General features: G+C 39.1%; 1 protein-coding gene across 1 annotated transcript in view; it reads right to left on the bottom strand.

Moving 5' to 3' along the window:
- Positions 1 to 686: 686 nt before the first annotated feature.
- DCLK3 (doublecortin like kinase 3) overlaps positions 687 to 12,391 on the bottom strand; it is a 30,337-nt gene continuing 18,632 nt past the window's right edge. Inside the window, exons 3-5 of the mRNA XM_071429675.1 lie at positions 7,730 to 7,862; positions 6,654 to 6,821; positions 687 to 5,697 (exon numbers count right to left, since the gene is read on the bottom strand). Of these exons, the coding sequence (XP_071285776.1) occupies positions 5,501 to 5,697; positions 6,654 to 6,821; positions 7,730 to 7,862 (498 nt within the window). The 3' untranslated portion in view covers positions 687 to 5,500. The remainder of the gene's footprint in view (positions 5,698 to 6,653; positions 6,822 to 7,729; positions 7,863 to 12,391) is intronic.

Below are 12,391 nucleotides of genomic sequence, written 5' to 3'. Positions count from 1 at the left end.
GGAGGCTGTGATGTCTTTAAGGACCAATATGCAGTAAAATTTTCTCCCTGGCATCCACTTTGTCACACATGCAGAGAGGTAGCTTCTTCAAAACCACCACCAATATCCTAGACACAGTTTTATTTCCACTGCTTCAGTAGATACTGCAGGCATGCAGGAAAATACCATTTTTAATAACAGAACTGAAATGTACACAAGCTACTAAGAAAGAGTCTCCTTTGAAAAAGCCACTTTTTGCAAGCAACTCCATTTCAAATAGAATGCCTGTTTCCACAAAGAAAGCAAACCTTTTTCTAAACAAACTTGAATTTTACAGAAAATGATTTAATGATGGGAGAAATCAGTCCTGTATTCATTAAGCATAAGTGAAACTGAGTCTGCTTGTCGTGATGGCTCTAACAACCCAGCTTATAAGAATAAGACAATATGGGACAAAAAATGTAGTAGGATAAATCTCAGTTCCAGTTCTGCAAAGATTTGTGCTGGTTTTAATGGGATTACATGCAGCAGCAAAGAAAAACACAGCTGTAAGTATCCAAAGGACTGCAGCATTAGAACAGGTTGTGCTACTCATAAATGAAAGTATACACAATACTTACCGAAATTGCAAACCTTTTAAAACAAGCATTTCCAACTAGATACATTGCCAGAAGGTAAAAAAAAAAAAATAACAAAACAATTCAAAATACTTGGCCACACATTTGTTTCGCAATTTATTGGAAAGAACTGAAACATAACATTTACTGTATAATTTACCTTTATTGGAGGTCAGGGGGAGGAATATCAACTTTTCTGCTGAAGTCTACAATGTATTTTAATTTAGAAAATTACACCTTCAGCCAAGTTACAAATAAACCATATTGTAGAACAAACAGTGCCATTATACACTGTCAGCCCAGTTAAAGTGCCCATAATTCCTTTCAGGAACAAGAATGTCAACAGTGAAGTATTACTTGTGGACTTAAAAAAGACAGAAAAATGCATGCCCAGAAATTTAAAAAGCATTTTCCTTACATTGCTTAAATTAAAAGAAATCCAGGTGACAGAAGAAATTATAGGAAAAATATTTAAGAGTGATACTTATGTGTCTTTGGGAAAATCACTTTATAAGCACAGCAAATTTACTATAATGTCAAGCAGACTGAATATCTCCCCAAATCTGAGTACTTGCCAAAAAGCAAGCAGTTGACTCCTGAAAGTTCACTTTAACAAGAAGACCAAACCCCAAGAGGCCTAAGCTCAGGGGATAACATCCCACTATCCCTCCATCACCTTACAGCCAAAAGTTGCAGTAACAGAGATGCAGGAAATCCACCTCTAATTCCAGTCAGAAGCGAGGCGGCTGATTTGATGTTGGAGTCTAGCTATTCTACACAGCTGCTAAACAATCTTAGATTAAGAAGGTCCCTGAATAAAAGCCTGTGTCTCAGAGGAAACAGACTCTGCTGTACTGCCAAGCTTCAATCACAGGTCTCCTGGGCACACATTTTTAAATATTAGGAGACTAAATATATGAGCAGTGACCGAATTCCCATTGTACATTTTCAGGCAGTTATGCACCATGCAGTGTGAAGAACCAGTCTTTTGCAGTTTCACATGCCTAAACATTTCCAAGATTTTTTGCTCATTCCCATTTCTAATGCCAGAATTTCCTGAAGAAAAGCATTTTAACATGTGAAGATTTCACCATGTTTCAATAATGGGAGTGATCCAAGGGCATAAGAGGCCAATGACAGGAGGCAGATGACAGGTAATAGAAAGTATGTAGGTGAGGTCTAGGGGCAATGAAATGTAACAGCATATGGGAAAGTGAAGAAGCTGACCTTGGTTGCAAATGGAGGGGATACCCAGGGACCACTTTATCTTCAGGCAGTTGAAAAGCTAAAAAAGCAACTCTGTCTGTTAGGCATGTGTTTTACCACAAAATGAAACACTGATGACTCAATTCTACATGCCTGGATCTTTGTGCTTGCTTCAAGTCTGAGGACATGAAAATATGTAATCATGTTTAAAAGCTGCAACCAACTAAAGAAGAGCCAAGTCAATGGTTAAAGTTGATGGAGAGCCTCTGGTTTCTAAAAGGAGAATATTTTTTGAATAGCCAATATGAGATAGCAAAGAAATAACTCTGGAATAACTAGAACTTGATCAGTATCTCCCTTTTGAGTTAGGAACCAAACAATATCTTTTAAGAGGCATGAAAGGATTTCTACTCAGCTAAATTGCTAAAGCTTGCAGCAAACAAAGAGATTCTTGCCTTCTATTGCCTTAGACCCAGCAAATCCTCTGGAAGTAGAACTTTCCTGTTGAGGTCTGCAATATTAATTAATATGTTGCACTTAGCTCTTGCGGGCAGGGTTGTTTTTCCTGGTGACATATTCAGACTCTCTTCATTGTTAGTATTTAAAGAGATGAGGACACCACAACTTGTTTTATTTTCAGTGGAATATAAAACCTAATCTAATCTAATCCAATCCACAAAGACTTAAGGAGGGGCAAGAAGGGATATCTTACTAACATATCAGCAAGAATTTGCTTGGAGTCTATAATCTCCCCCAGCTTTGAGCTTCCTCAGACATACTGTAGAGAAAGGAACCAATCAAGAAATGAAAATATTAAGGGGAAGATGACTCCAGAACCCAAGGAGACAATATACCTTAGAAAAACCTCAGAAAAGGAAGAATAGTGATAATCCTCAATCACAGAGTGTGAACATGGTTCATATATTGGAAACCCTCTTACAGAGCATAAAGATCAGGTCTTCATTGGAATGTCATACAGAGGGAAAAGAAAAGCCTGAGAAAAGGCAGTAGGAGATGAGAGGGGATTTTCACCATTTTTTGTCTTAGTCCAGCCTAATATTACTTTCAACACCAGCAAGCAAAGCTTGAGGCTGAGCCCTCCAAAATCATATGGGTTTTCATTGCTACAAATAAATTAAACCATAATGTTCGGGCACCTGGACTCCCTTGGACAGCACAGAGGCCGAGCAAGAACAGTGGAAGCAACAAGAGAAAAGAAGGAATAATGAAGCAGGAGAGAAAGAAAGAAGTAAAAACCCTGAGAAGCACCTGGAAGCTTTTTCAGCCTCCAACCTGAAGGAGGAGGGCCTAATGCCACACATCTATTAGCAACAGTGACAAACCTGTGCCTCAGCACTGCCACAGCAGCATCTGCACTTACAGGTGCCCTGCAGTGACCACCTGGCACAGTCCATGTTTAGCCTGTCTGGAACACAGAGAACGTGAAAGAAAAACAAAATCATTGAAAAAATAATTACTTTTATAATCATTACAAGCAAATTCTCCATCTTCTGCACTATGAATAAGGCTGCAGACAGGTTCTTAAAGGTGAAAAAGGCAACTTGTAACACAATCTCCAAACTTTCAGATTCATTGTTGATTAAATACTTTTTGTCACTTCAGACTTTATTCCTAAACAACTATATTAAAAATAAGATAATTACAAAATATAATATTGCACATCAGAAGCTATTTTTCCACAGTTTCCTATCCAAAATAGACTTAAATTGACAGAGGATACATTATTACTAGTACTCAATTACAATGTAATGCTTTTATAATATAAGGTTACATTAGGTTCCCTTAACTCAGGGAAGCACTTAAATCCATTCTGGTTTTCAGGAAAAGGAAAAGTCTTCCTGACTCAGAGACTCCAAAGCAGAAGTATGACATATCACAGAGCTACTATTTGGGCATACAGAGAAGAATTGATTGGTTTATTTCACCAATTCTTGAACTCCACAGCAAGTCTTATTCCAGTAAGTATTAGAAATAAGCTAATTCAATTTAAAGTGCAATTCTCCTTTAAGAGTCAAGTGATCTCTACTTTTATACATAATTCTTGCAGAAAAACAGTCACAAGATGAAACAGAAACGTGATGACAGCACCCTACACTTTTTGGTTATTCAGCAAGTTCACACAAAATATTAGCACTCACCAAAAAATAATATTCCGGTTTTATATAGTTGTGAAAATGTTCCACTGATTCTGAAATGCTTCTGACATTTCTCACTATGAAATACATAGGCAGAGCAGCAGCTCTCCAAGTGTAAAACACCTTCCTTCATTTCTACAGGCTGTGTATTCAGTGCCAACATCCCTGACTTTCTAACATCAATATTATTTGCTAGCACATAGAACTTGAGGATAAAGAATTATAAAATGGAAAACTCAAGTGCTTTTTGAATTTAATTAATTAATCAAATGTTCTGAGATTCAAAAGCTGGTCTAGGTCAAGGCCCCTCTCTGGGCTGTAATTTTCCCCCACAGAATTTCTTTAAAACTGCATCCAATAAAAATATTAAAAACCACATGCAATAGAGCATCTGACGCTTCCCCTGGGAGACCTTTCCACAGCCAACAAGTTGTTTTTCCTCAAGTTGGATTTTCATTTAATTTCATCCCATTGCGTATTCTCATGGAAGCAAGGAGAAAAGGTCACAGTGAGGGCAAGAGATGGAAAAACCCAACCAACTAAACAAAACAATTGCTAAACTACACTGAAAAAGTGTGATGATGAAAGGGAAACTATGAAGGCAAGGGTTAATTTCAGTCACAACTTCCAAGCTTTTTCTTCTCCACCAGCATGGAAAAGTCACAGATGCACATGGATGTCTCCAAGAGGGAAAAAATTCAATATGGAAAATTAACTGAGTTAACATTTCATAATTATGATTTTGGGAAAAGAAGCAAAGTGCCCTTAGAACTGCTTAACTTCCTACTGCCCAGAGGAGGAAGAAAACCTCTTTGAAACTTGTTATTATTTGAATCTTGAAAAGGTGTCAGCCATATCTTCATTTTCTAAAAACAAATGAAACCTACATAGTACACAGCACCACCTTCTTGTAACAGGAACATTGGACCATCTATTACCCTGAACAACCAATGAAAGATGTCGCCAAAGGAGATTTCATAAAACATCAGATTTACTCAATAAGGGTTTGTATCCCCTCACAACCTAATAAATACAATATCTGGCTGTTTATTTAATATATCCTACAGCTCAACAATTTATTTACTTTTTATTCTTCCTTCTCTGTGGCTAGAAGGAATTAGTGAAAAGACTCTTTAAAGAATTAGTGCAAGACGTGTATGCAGACAGCTATTTTGAAAACATTACAAACACAAAACTCCTGGAGGATATCATACAAAAAGGATGAAAGAAGATTCACCACTAGTGTGAGTCACAGAAGCAAAATTTGTAAAAGATGTAAAAGCCCTAATAAGTAATTAAAGAAAAAGAATAGACACCCTCCAGAATTTATCTAGTCCCCGCTGCTTTCAACAGAGAGAAAGCAAGTAACATCAGAGGAGGTGGATGTGAATGTGATCTCTGTCCTTCAGAATCTCAGAATCAAAAAAAAAGGCATGGCAATAGCCACCAACAGCTACACATTAAATTCCCAATTCATTTTGAAAAGAAAACATAAATGATTTGTTAATCAATAAAAAGAAGACAAAATGAGCTTGAAAGATTTCATGTGTCCTCATTAACAACTTCCTTTCGGCGCTGGGCCCGGAAATGGCGCTCGATGTTGATTGTCACTTCCCTCTGCAGATTCCTGCTGTTGGTTTTCCCAGCTGTTCTGATCCAGGGGTGCTGAAGTACCTGACGTGCTGTGTAGCGCTTCTGGGGATCCACTATCAACAGCCTGGTGATGAGGTCTTTTGCTGCTATTATGGAAGAAAGCAAAGGAGAGAGGGGTGAAGCACGGTGGTGTGCAACATGCTCCAGGATGTGCAATCCTGTGCAATGTGCTCTAGCATGACCCTGCTTGAGCAGGGTGTTTGAAACACATCACCCACTGTGGTCACTTCAACCCTTACCATTCTGTGATGGTGACAGTTATACCCACACAAAATGTCCTTCTTGCTTTTTTCATTAGTTTTACCATGGTTTTTGTAACTATCCCCAGGAGCTATTCTAAAAACTGCAGTTAGAGTTAGTGACAGAAAATATTAAATCTCCATGACTGATGTCATTCTCCCCTTCAGACACAGAGGAGAAAGTGAAGGGAATTTAATCTCAAAAGTGCGCTGGAGGCCTCTGGCTGAGTGTTCACATTCACAGGAATGAGCCCTGGCTATCTCATCTATTACAAGGCATAAATGTTGTAAAATGCTGTGGAACGAGTCCTTTGAAAGACTGTACAGGGATTAAAGGAGTTCTAGGGTTTCTGATTTTGAAGAGTGCACAAAAGACACTGTACTAGCCTGTGAGAAAGAAAAAACTACTATGTGCAGACCCCACTGTCAATAGGAAATTGACACTGTGTTCTCCAGGACAAGGGTTTCATTCCCAGCTTTTGAGATTTTTTTTATAACATCCTTACAATCTAACATAGCCCTTGAGATTATTTTGACACCTTTTTCTGCAGAGACACATACACAAGATGAGGAAAATCCTTGCTTTTGCTTACAGAGGGAGGAATTGAGGACTCCATTAAAGCATGCTGAACTAATATGCAGAAACACAGGCATTGATATACCAGAGTACTAAATTCACATTTAAAGCACAGATTCACACAAGAGAGACCCATAAAAACACCCCAAGTTGATGAAGCTCACTTCCCTGAAAAAAGGGAAGAAGACTGCCACTTCTCAGATCTACTGTAAGTGCAGAATCTTACCTGCAGAAATATTGTCCCAGTAAGGGGATAGGAACTCGTAGTGACCCAGCTGTATGATCTGAAACAGCTCCTCCTGATCACGGTCCTGACTGCGGAAAGGGGGAAAACCGCAGAGCAGGATGTAAAGGATCACACCAGCTGCCCACATGTCTACTTCGAGGCCATAGCCTAAGGAAGAAGGGACAAACCATGTCCTGTTTCAGAAAGAAAACTCACAACTGCAAAGGAACTGTTTCTTTGAAATAGAATGAAAAGTCAACACAGAATCTCTGCTCAGTTCCTCAAAAAGAAGAGGTGAGCAAAAGAATGAGTGGCTGGTACGCCACGCTTACAAGCTGCCCATTATTAGCTACAGCTCTCACAGAGTCTCTCTTTTCCACAACATGTTTCACAAACACTGTCTCACAAGGCCAGTGTCAACTGGAGACTAATTGAGAAAACAGGGCACGTATTTCTAAAATAGTCACCCTCAGATTCCCTTCAAAAAAGAACTAAGAGTGCCAAGTTTCCATTGAAATTGGATATAACTGGAGATGTGCAACCCAGCTCTACAGAACAAAAGCCAGAAATAGATTTGTTTGAGTCACCCACAAAACTGACTTCTTTCCAGATTTGAATCTTTTTGGAGATGAAATCTTCAAAATTCCTTGTGATGCAAAACATGTTTTGAAATGTTAAATAGTTTTAACATACATGTTCACAATGACTTGGCATCATCAGGGGATTTGGAAAGTTGTTTGGATTACAATTATGAAATGGGGCTGGCTACTCTTAGGTTATAACATGAACTTTTGGTCATTTTCCCCCCTTCAGCTATTATTATCTATGATATTTTATGGCTTATCTGCTTGGAAGTGAGTGATATATTATCACAGACACTAATAATGCAAATATAACTGATGTCATGCTCATGTTTGTTAAAAACTAAGAAGTTTCCTTTCCCAAATTACACTGCTAGCCAACCTCCTACCCTGAAAAGATATTTCAGTAGGTTGAAACATTCTGGACTACTTCCATTATTAGAAAGTTCAGCATAATTGAAAGATTTATGACAAATTAAAAATATATACACTCACCCTTCTCAGCAAGTATTTCAGGAGCAACATACGTTGGTGTTCCACAGACAGTAAATATGGGTTTTGTAACCTGCTTAGCAAGGCCGAAATCTGCCAGTTTCAGTGTAGTAGATTTATCTGCATTGTGCTGAACCTATATCCAAACAAAATACATAGATATGTTTAGTCCAGATGCATTTTAAAACAGCAAAATATAAAGGAAGCAGAAAATTAAACAGGAGGGAGTTCTAATAATAGTATTAATAATGGAAACAGTCTTCAGTACATGGCTCTTTTGCCCCCCACACTAAGAGGGTTCATTTATTTAAGAGGATAAGCAATTATGGAAAAAAGATAACTTTGCTCTACAAACTCTGGCACACTGCAGCTTCCAAGAAATTAATAGAAGGAACACAAAAAATAATTGAGAGTCAATTAAATACTATTATTTCCTCTTGAGAAAATAAACTGTTCTTTTTCCCTGGGAAAGCAAAGAAGAATGCTGTGGACTTAAATGCAATGAGCCCATGTAAACTGCTGATTTTTTTTTTAGCCCCAGAGAGCAACTAAGTACCACACAACTGCTCAGTCACTCATCCCCCATCTGCCCACAGTGGGATGGGAAGGATAACCCAAAAAACAGTGGGTTAAGATAAGAACAATTCAATAACTGAAATTATTAAAGCATGATAATAATAACAGTAGGAATGGTAACAACTATAATGAGAAGGGGGACAGGGAGAGAGAGTGAGAGCAAGAGAAAGAGAAAGAAATAAAACCCAGGAGAAAAACAAGTGCTGCACAATACAATTGCTCACAGCACACTGACCCCCAGCTCAGCCTGTCCCCCAGCACAGCCCAGCAGCTCCTGGCCAACTCTGCTCACTTTATTTACTGAGCATAATGTTCCATGGCATGCAATATGCTTTTGGGTCAGCTGCCCTGGCCATGTTCCCTCCCAACTTTTGGTACACCTGTAACCTGGCAGAGAATGCGACACTGAGAATTCCTTGACCTAGGATAAGCAGTGCTGAGCAACAACCAAAACATCAGTGTGTTATTAACATTATTCTCATACTAAATCCAAAGTACAGCACCGTACCAGCTAAAACCAAGACACATGTAAAATGTATCTCCATCATGCTGGTCTAACAACAAAATACAAACCAACAAAAGCTTTATGTTCTTTCCAAATTACTCTGCTACTCTACCTGCTGCCCTGAAACTAGGTTATTAATGGTCACCACACAGCAAGAGTTATAGAAATAGTTTTGTGCAGAATGACCTTCTAATTGGGCCTTTTCAGCAGTTCTCATCTCCTACATCCACCTGGCAAGTAGTCAAAACACCTTCTCCAATTCTAATTTTGTATGCACTGGCCTTTAGCGTTACTTTATAATGCAGTTAATGAAGGGTTATTTTAAGAAACAAAATGTTAATGACATAGTGGGATTGAGCACACCCTCAGCAAGCTGGCAAGCAACACCAGGCTGAGTGATGAGTTTGACATGTCTGGAGGATGGGATGTCATCCAGAGGCACCTGAACAAGCTCAAGAAGGTTGAGCCTTGTGAGGTTCAACAAGGACAAGTGCAGGGTCCTACACCTGAGCTGGAGAAATCCCTGGTATCAATACAGACTGGGTTATTGATTGAGAGCAGCCCTGTAAACAGCAATTTGGAGTAGCTGGTGGATGAAAAACTGGAATGAGCTGGCAATGTGCAGTTGCAGTCCAGAACACCAACGATATCCTGGGCTGCATCCAAAGCAGCATGGCCAGCAGGGCAAGGGAGGTGATTCTGCCTCTCTGCTCTGCTGAGACCCCACCTGCAGGGCTGCATCAGCTCTGGGGTCCCAGCACAGGAAGGACATGGACCTGTTGGAGTGAGTCCAGGGGAGGGTCAGGGAAGAAGGATGGAGCACCTCTCCTGTGAGGAAAGGCTGCAAGAATTGTGGTTGTTCAGCCTGAAGAAAAGAAGGTTCCAGACAGACCTTATTGTGGCCTTTCAATAATTAAAGTAAGATGGGGACAGGCTTTTTAGCAGGGCCTGCAGCAATAAGACAAGGGGCAGTAACTTTAAACTGAAGGAGAGTAGATTCAGACTAGACACTAAAAAGAAATATTTTAGGATGAAGATAGCAAAACACCGGACCAGGTTGCCCACAGAGGTGGTAGATACTCTATCCCTGGGAACATTCAGGTCAGGCTGGACAGGGCTCTGAGCAACCTGGTCCAGTTGAGATGTCCCTGCTCATTACAAGGGCTTGGGCCAGATGACCTTTAAAGGTCTCTTCCAACTCAAATCATTCCAAGATTCCATATTCAAAGGTGAAGTAATAAACAATGCAGCAGTATAATTATATAAATCAGTATGCTTAATACTAGTGACTGACACTCAAATATTCTTTGAGAGGTAAAAAAAAAGTAATTCATTTCCTTTAAATGAAAAATTGTTTGTCCCTGTAACTATGGGGAACAGATCAACAGCTAAAATGTCGACAAAAAGGACAAGTAAACCTGGAGGTGGTTTTGAATGGACAAACTGGAATGTAATGTGACAGGTATACTCTGTGCTTTAATTCCTCATGGTTCATCATCATGGCTTAAGAAAGCCAAGAATTCAGGATGGTCTCTATTACCAGATAACTAAAGGCATAGATGTGACAACATTTGCTCTTATACATTACAATTGACTAATCCCCATTAATCATCTTTATGGAAACTGTAAGCATGCATCCAATTTTGATTGAGCAAAATGGGTTCGGACTTCTTAGTGGGGTTTTTTTTCCTTTTCTTCTTTTTAAGAGACAAAAAAGTATTGCATTACAAAATAATAAAGTAAAGCCTACTAATCCCTTTTAACCTTTTTTTTTAAAAAATGCACAAAACTGGGAGGAGTGACTGATGCCCCAGAATGCTATGTGGCCATTTAGAAGGATCTCAACAGACCTGAGAGACAGGTAGGGCAAAACCTTTTTAAATTTAACAAAGACAAGTGCAGGTTCCAAAACCTGGGCAGGAATAACCCATGCATCAGTACAGGCTGGGGGCTGGCCAGCTGGAAAGCAGCTCTGCAGAGAAGGAGCTGGGGGTCCTGGGGTATGAGAAGTTTTCCATGAACCAGCAGTGCCCTTGTGTACTCTTCTAGTCTTGATTAAGCAAAATATTTTGGCAGGGTTTTTTTGCTGCTCTTCCATGAAAAAATATTTTTCAGTATGAAACTGAAAATAAAGTTTACTACAACCATGCAGTCAAAACTTCTGCAAGAAGAAGCTAAAATGACACAGCCATTTTCTCTACTATATTAGGAAACTATGTGACAATCTTTTGCCATCATGCACTGTGGACACAAACTGACAAAAATGACAAAAAAATTATAAAAGTAACACTTGCTTTGTAGACCATCTATCTATAGAATTTATATTCTATCAATAGGGGTAATACTAGTAAGATGTTACAAAAATTCACAATTGAAATGCTCAATTTTATACGCAATACAAAAATGTGAGCATGAATGTATTTTCCTATTCTATAAATATTTTTTTTATAATATAAGAAAAGCATGTCACATGGAATTTCAACTCCCTGCATACTACTGTACTAAGACAAACAATACTGAAACGCTTACAATTTTAGAAAACAGCAAGGTAGTGGGAAGGATGGAGAACACAATGGTCTTAATCCCAAAATCTTCAGGAGATTTCTTGCTTTGTAAAATGCACTGCTGCACTTTTTCTTTTCTCAGAATGCCAGATTCCTAATCTCCCATTACAGCACAAGGTGGCAACACAGCACCATCTGTTCTTTCAGGACAAAACCACTGAGCTCCCACTTTACTTAACAAGGGAGCAGGTAGGAACAGTGGGCATGGTGGGTATATTTTCACAACTTTTGACAATCACTTCGGAGACAGCATGTAGCCTGTCAGCAAGCCTGAAAACCTCACCCCAGAACTTCTCAGCAGCTTCACTAACACTGTGCTCAGAACAACTGAGTCAGCTCAAAGAATTCCCTTCATGCCCAACTTCCTACTGTCCAGTCTACCTTTCCATCAGCTGGCATCACCTTGAGCATGCAAGTATGCTTCACTGTAGAAACAAAAGCTTCTCAGATTCTTTTTAATCATTCCCAAGGCCAGACTACTTCCTCATAGCAGTATAACAGAAATGCACAACCTGCTCAAGAGAAATCAAACCTCTGACATCCACAGTACGTATTCCATGCAATGGTGAGAACAAAGCAGAAATAGTGCTGCCTGCCTATAGACTTAATTGAGGTAAGAAGGACCAGTACACTTCATATACTTTCTATAGACAGCCAACTTAGGCCATACAAATACAGCATCTGGTGGCCTTGGACTAAAGGCAGTCAAGTCAATTGCACACTACTTACTCAAATACAGATGACATGTCAGAATATTAGGATATTGCCTGAGGATTTCTAGCTATGCCAGCCATAAAACAAGAAGATTATAACATAAGGGCAAATTCATCTTCAAAGGGGAAAAAAAAAATCTTTCTCCTTCTATCCTGTCTGTGGATGACTCCCAGTACTTAATGCTCTTGTTTGAGTTCATATTTCCCTTGTGAAATCCATCAGTGTGTTTAGATAATGATCTAAGATATAATAGTTCTCTGTATGCACACATATATGGTAGCACAGATTCTTCTTATGGACATGGTG

This window comes from Agelaius tricolor, unplaced genomic scaffold (assembly GCF_023055355.1).
Source record: "Agelaius tricolor isolate 1412-34295 unplaced genomic scaffold, bAgeTri1.0.p SCAF_6, whole genome shotgun sequence".
Classification (NCBI taxonomy): Eukaryota; Metazoa; Chordata; class Aves; order Passeriformes; family Icteridae; genus Agelaius; species Agelaius tricolor.
The sequence above is the reverse complement of the archived record's forward strand: the minus strand, read 5'-3'. Positions and strand labels throughout refer to the sequence as shown.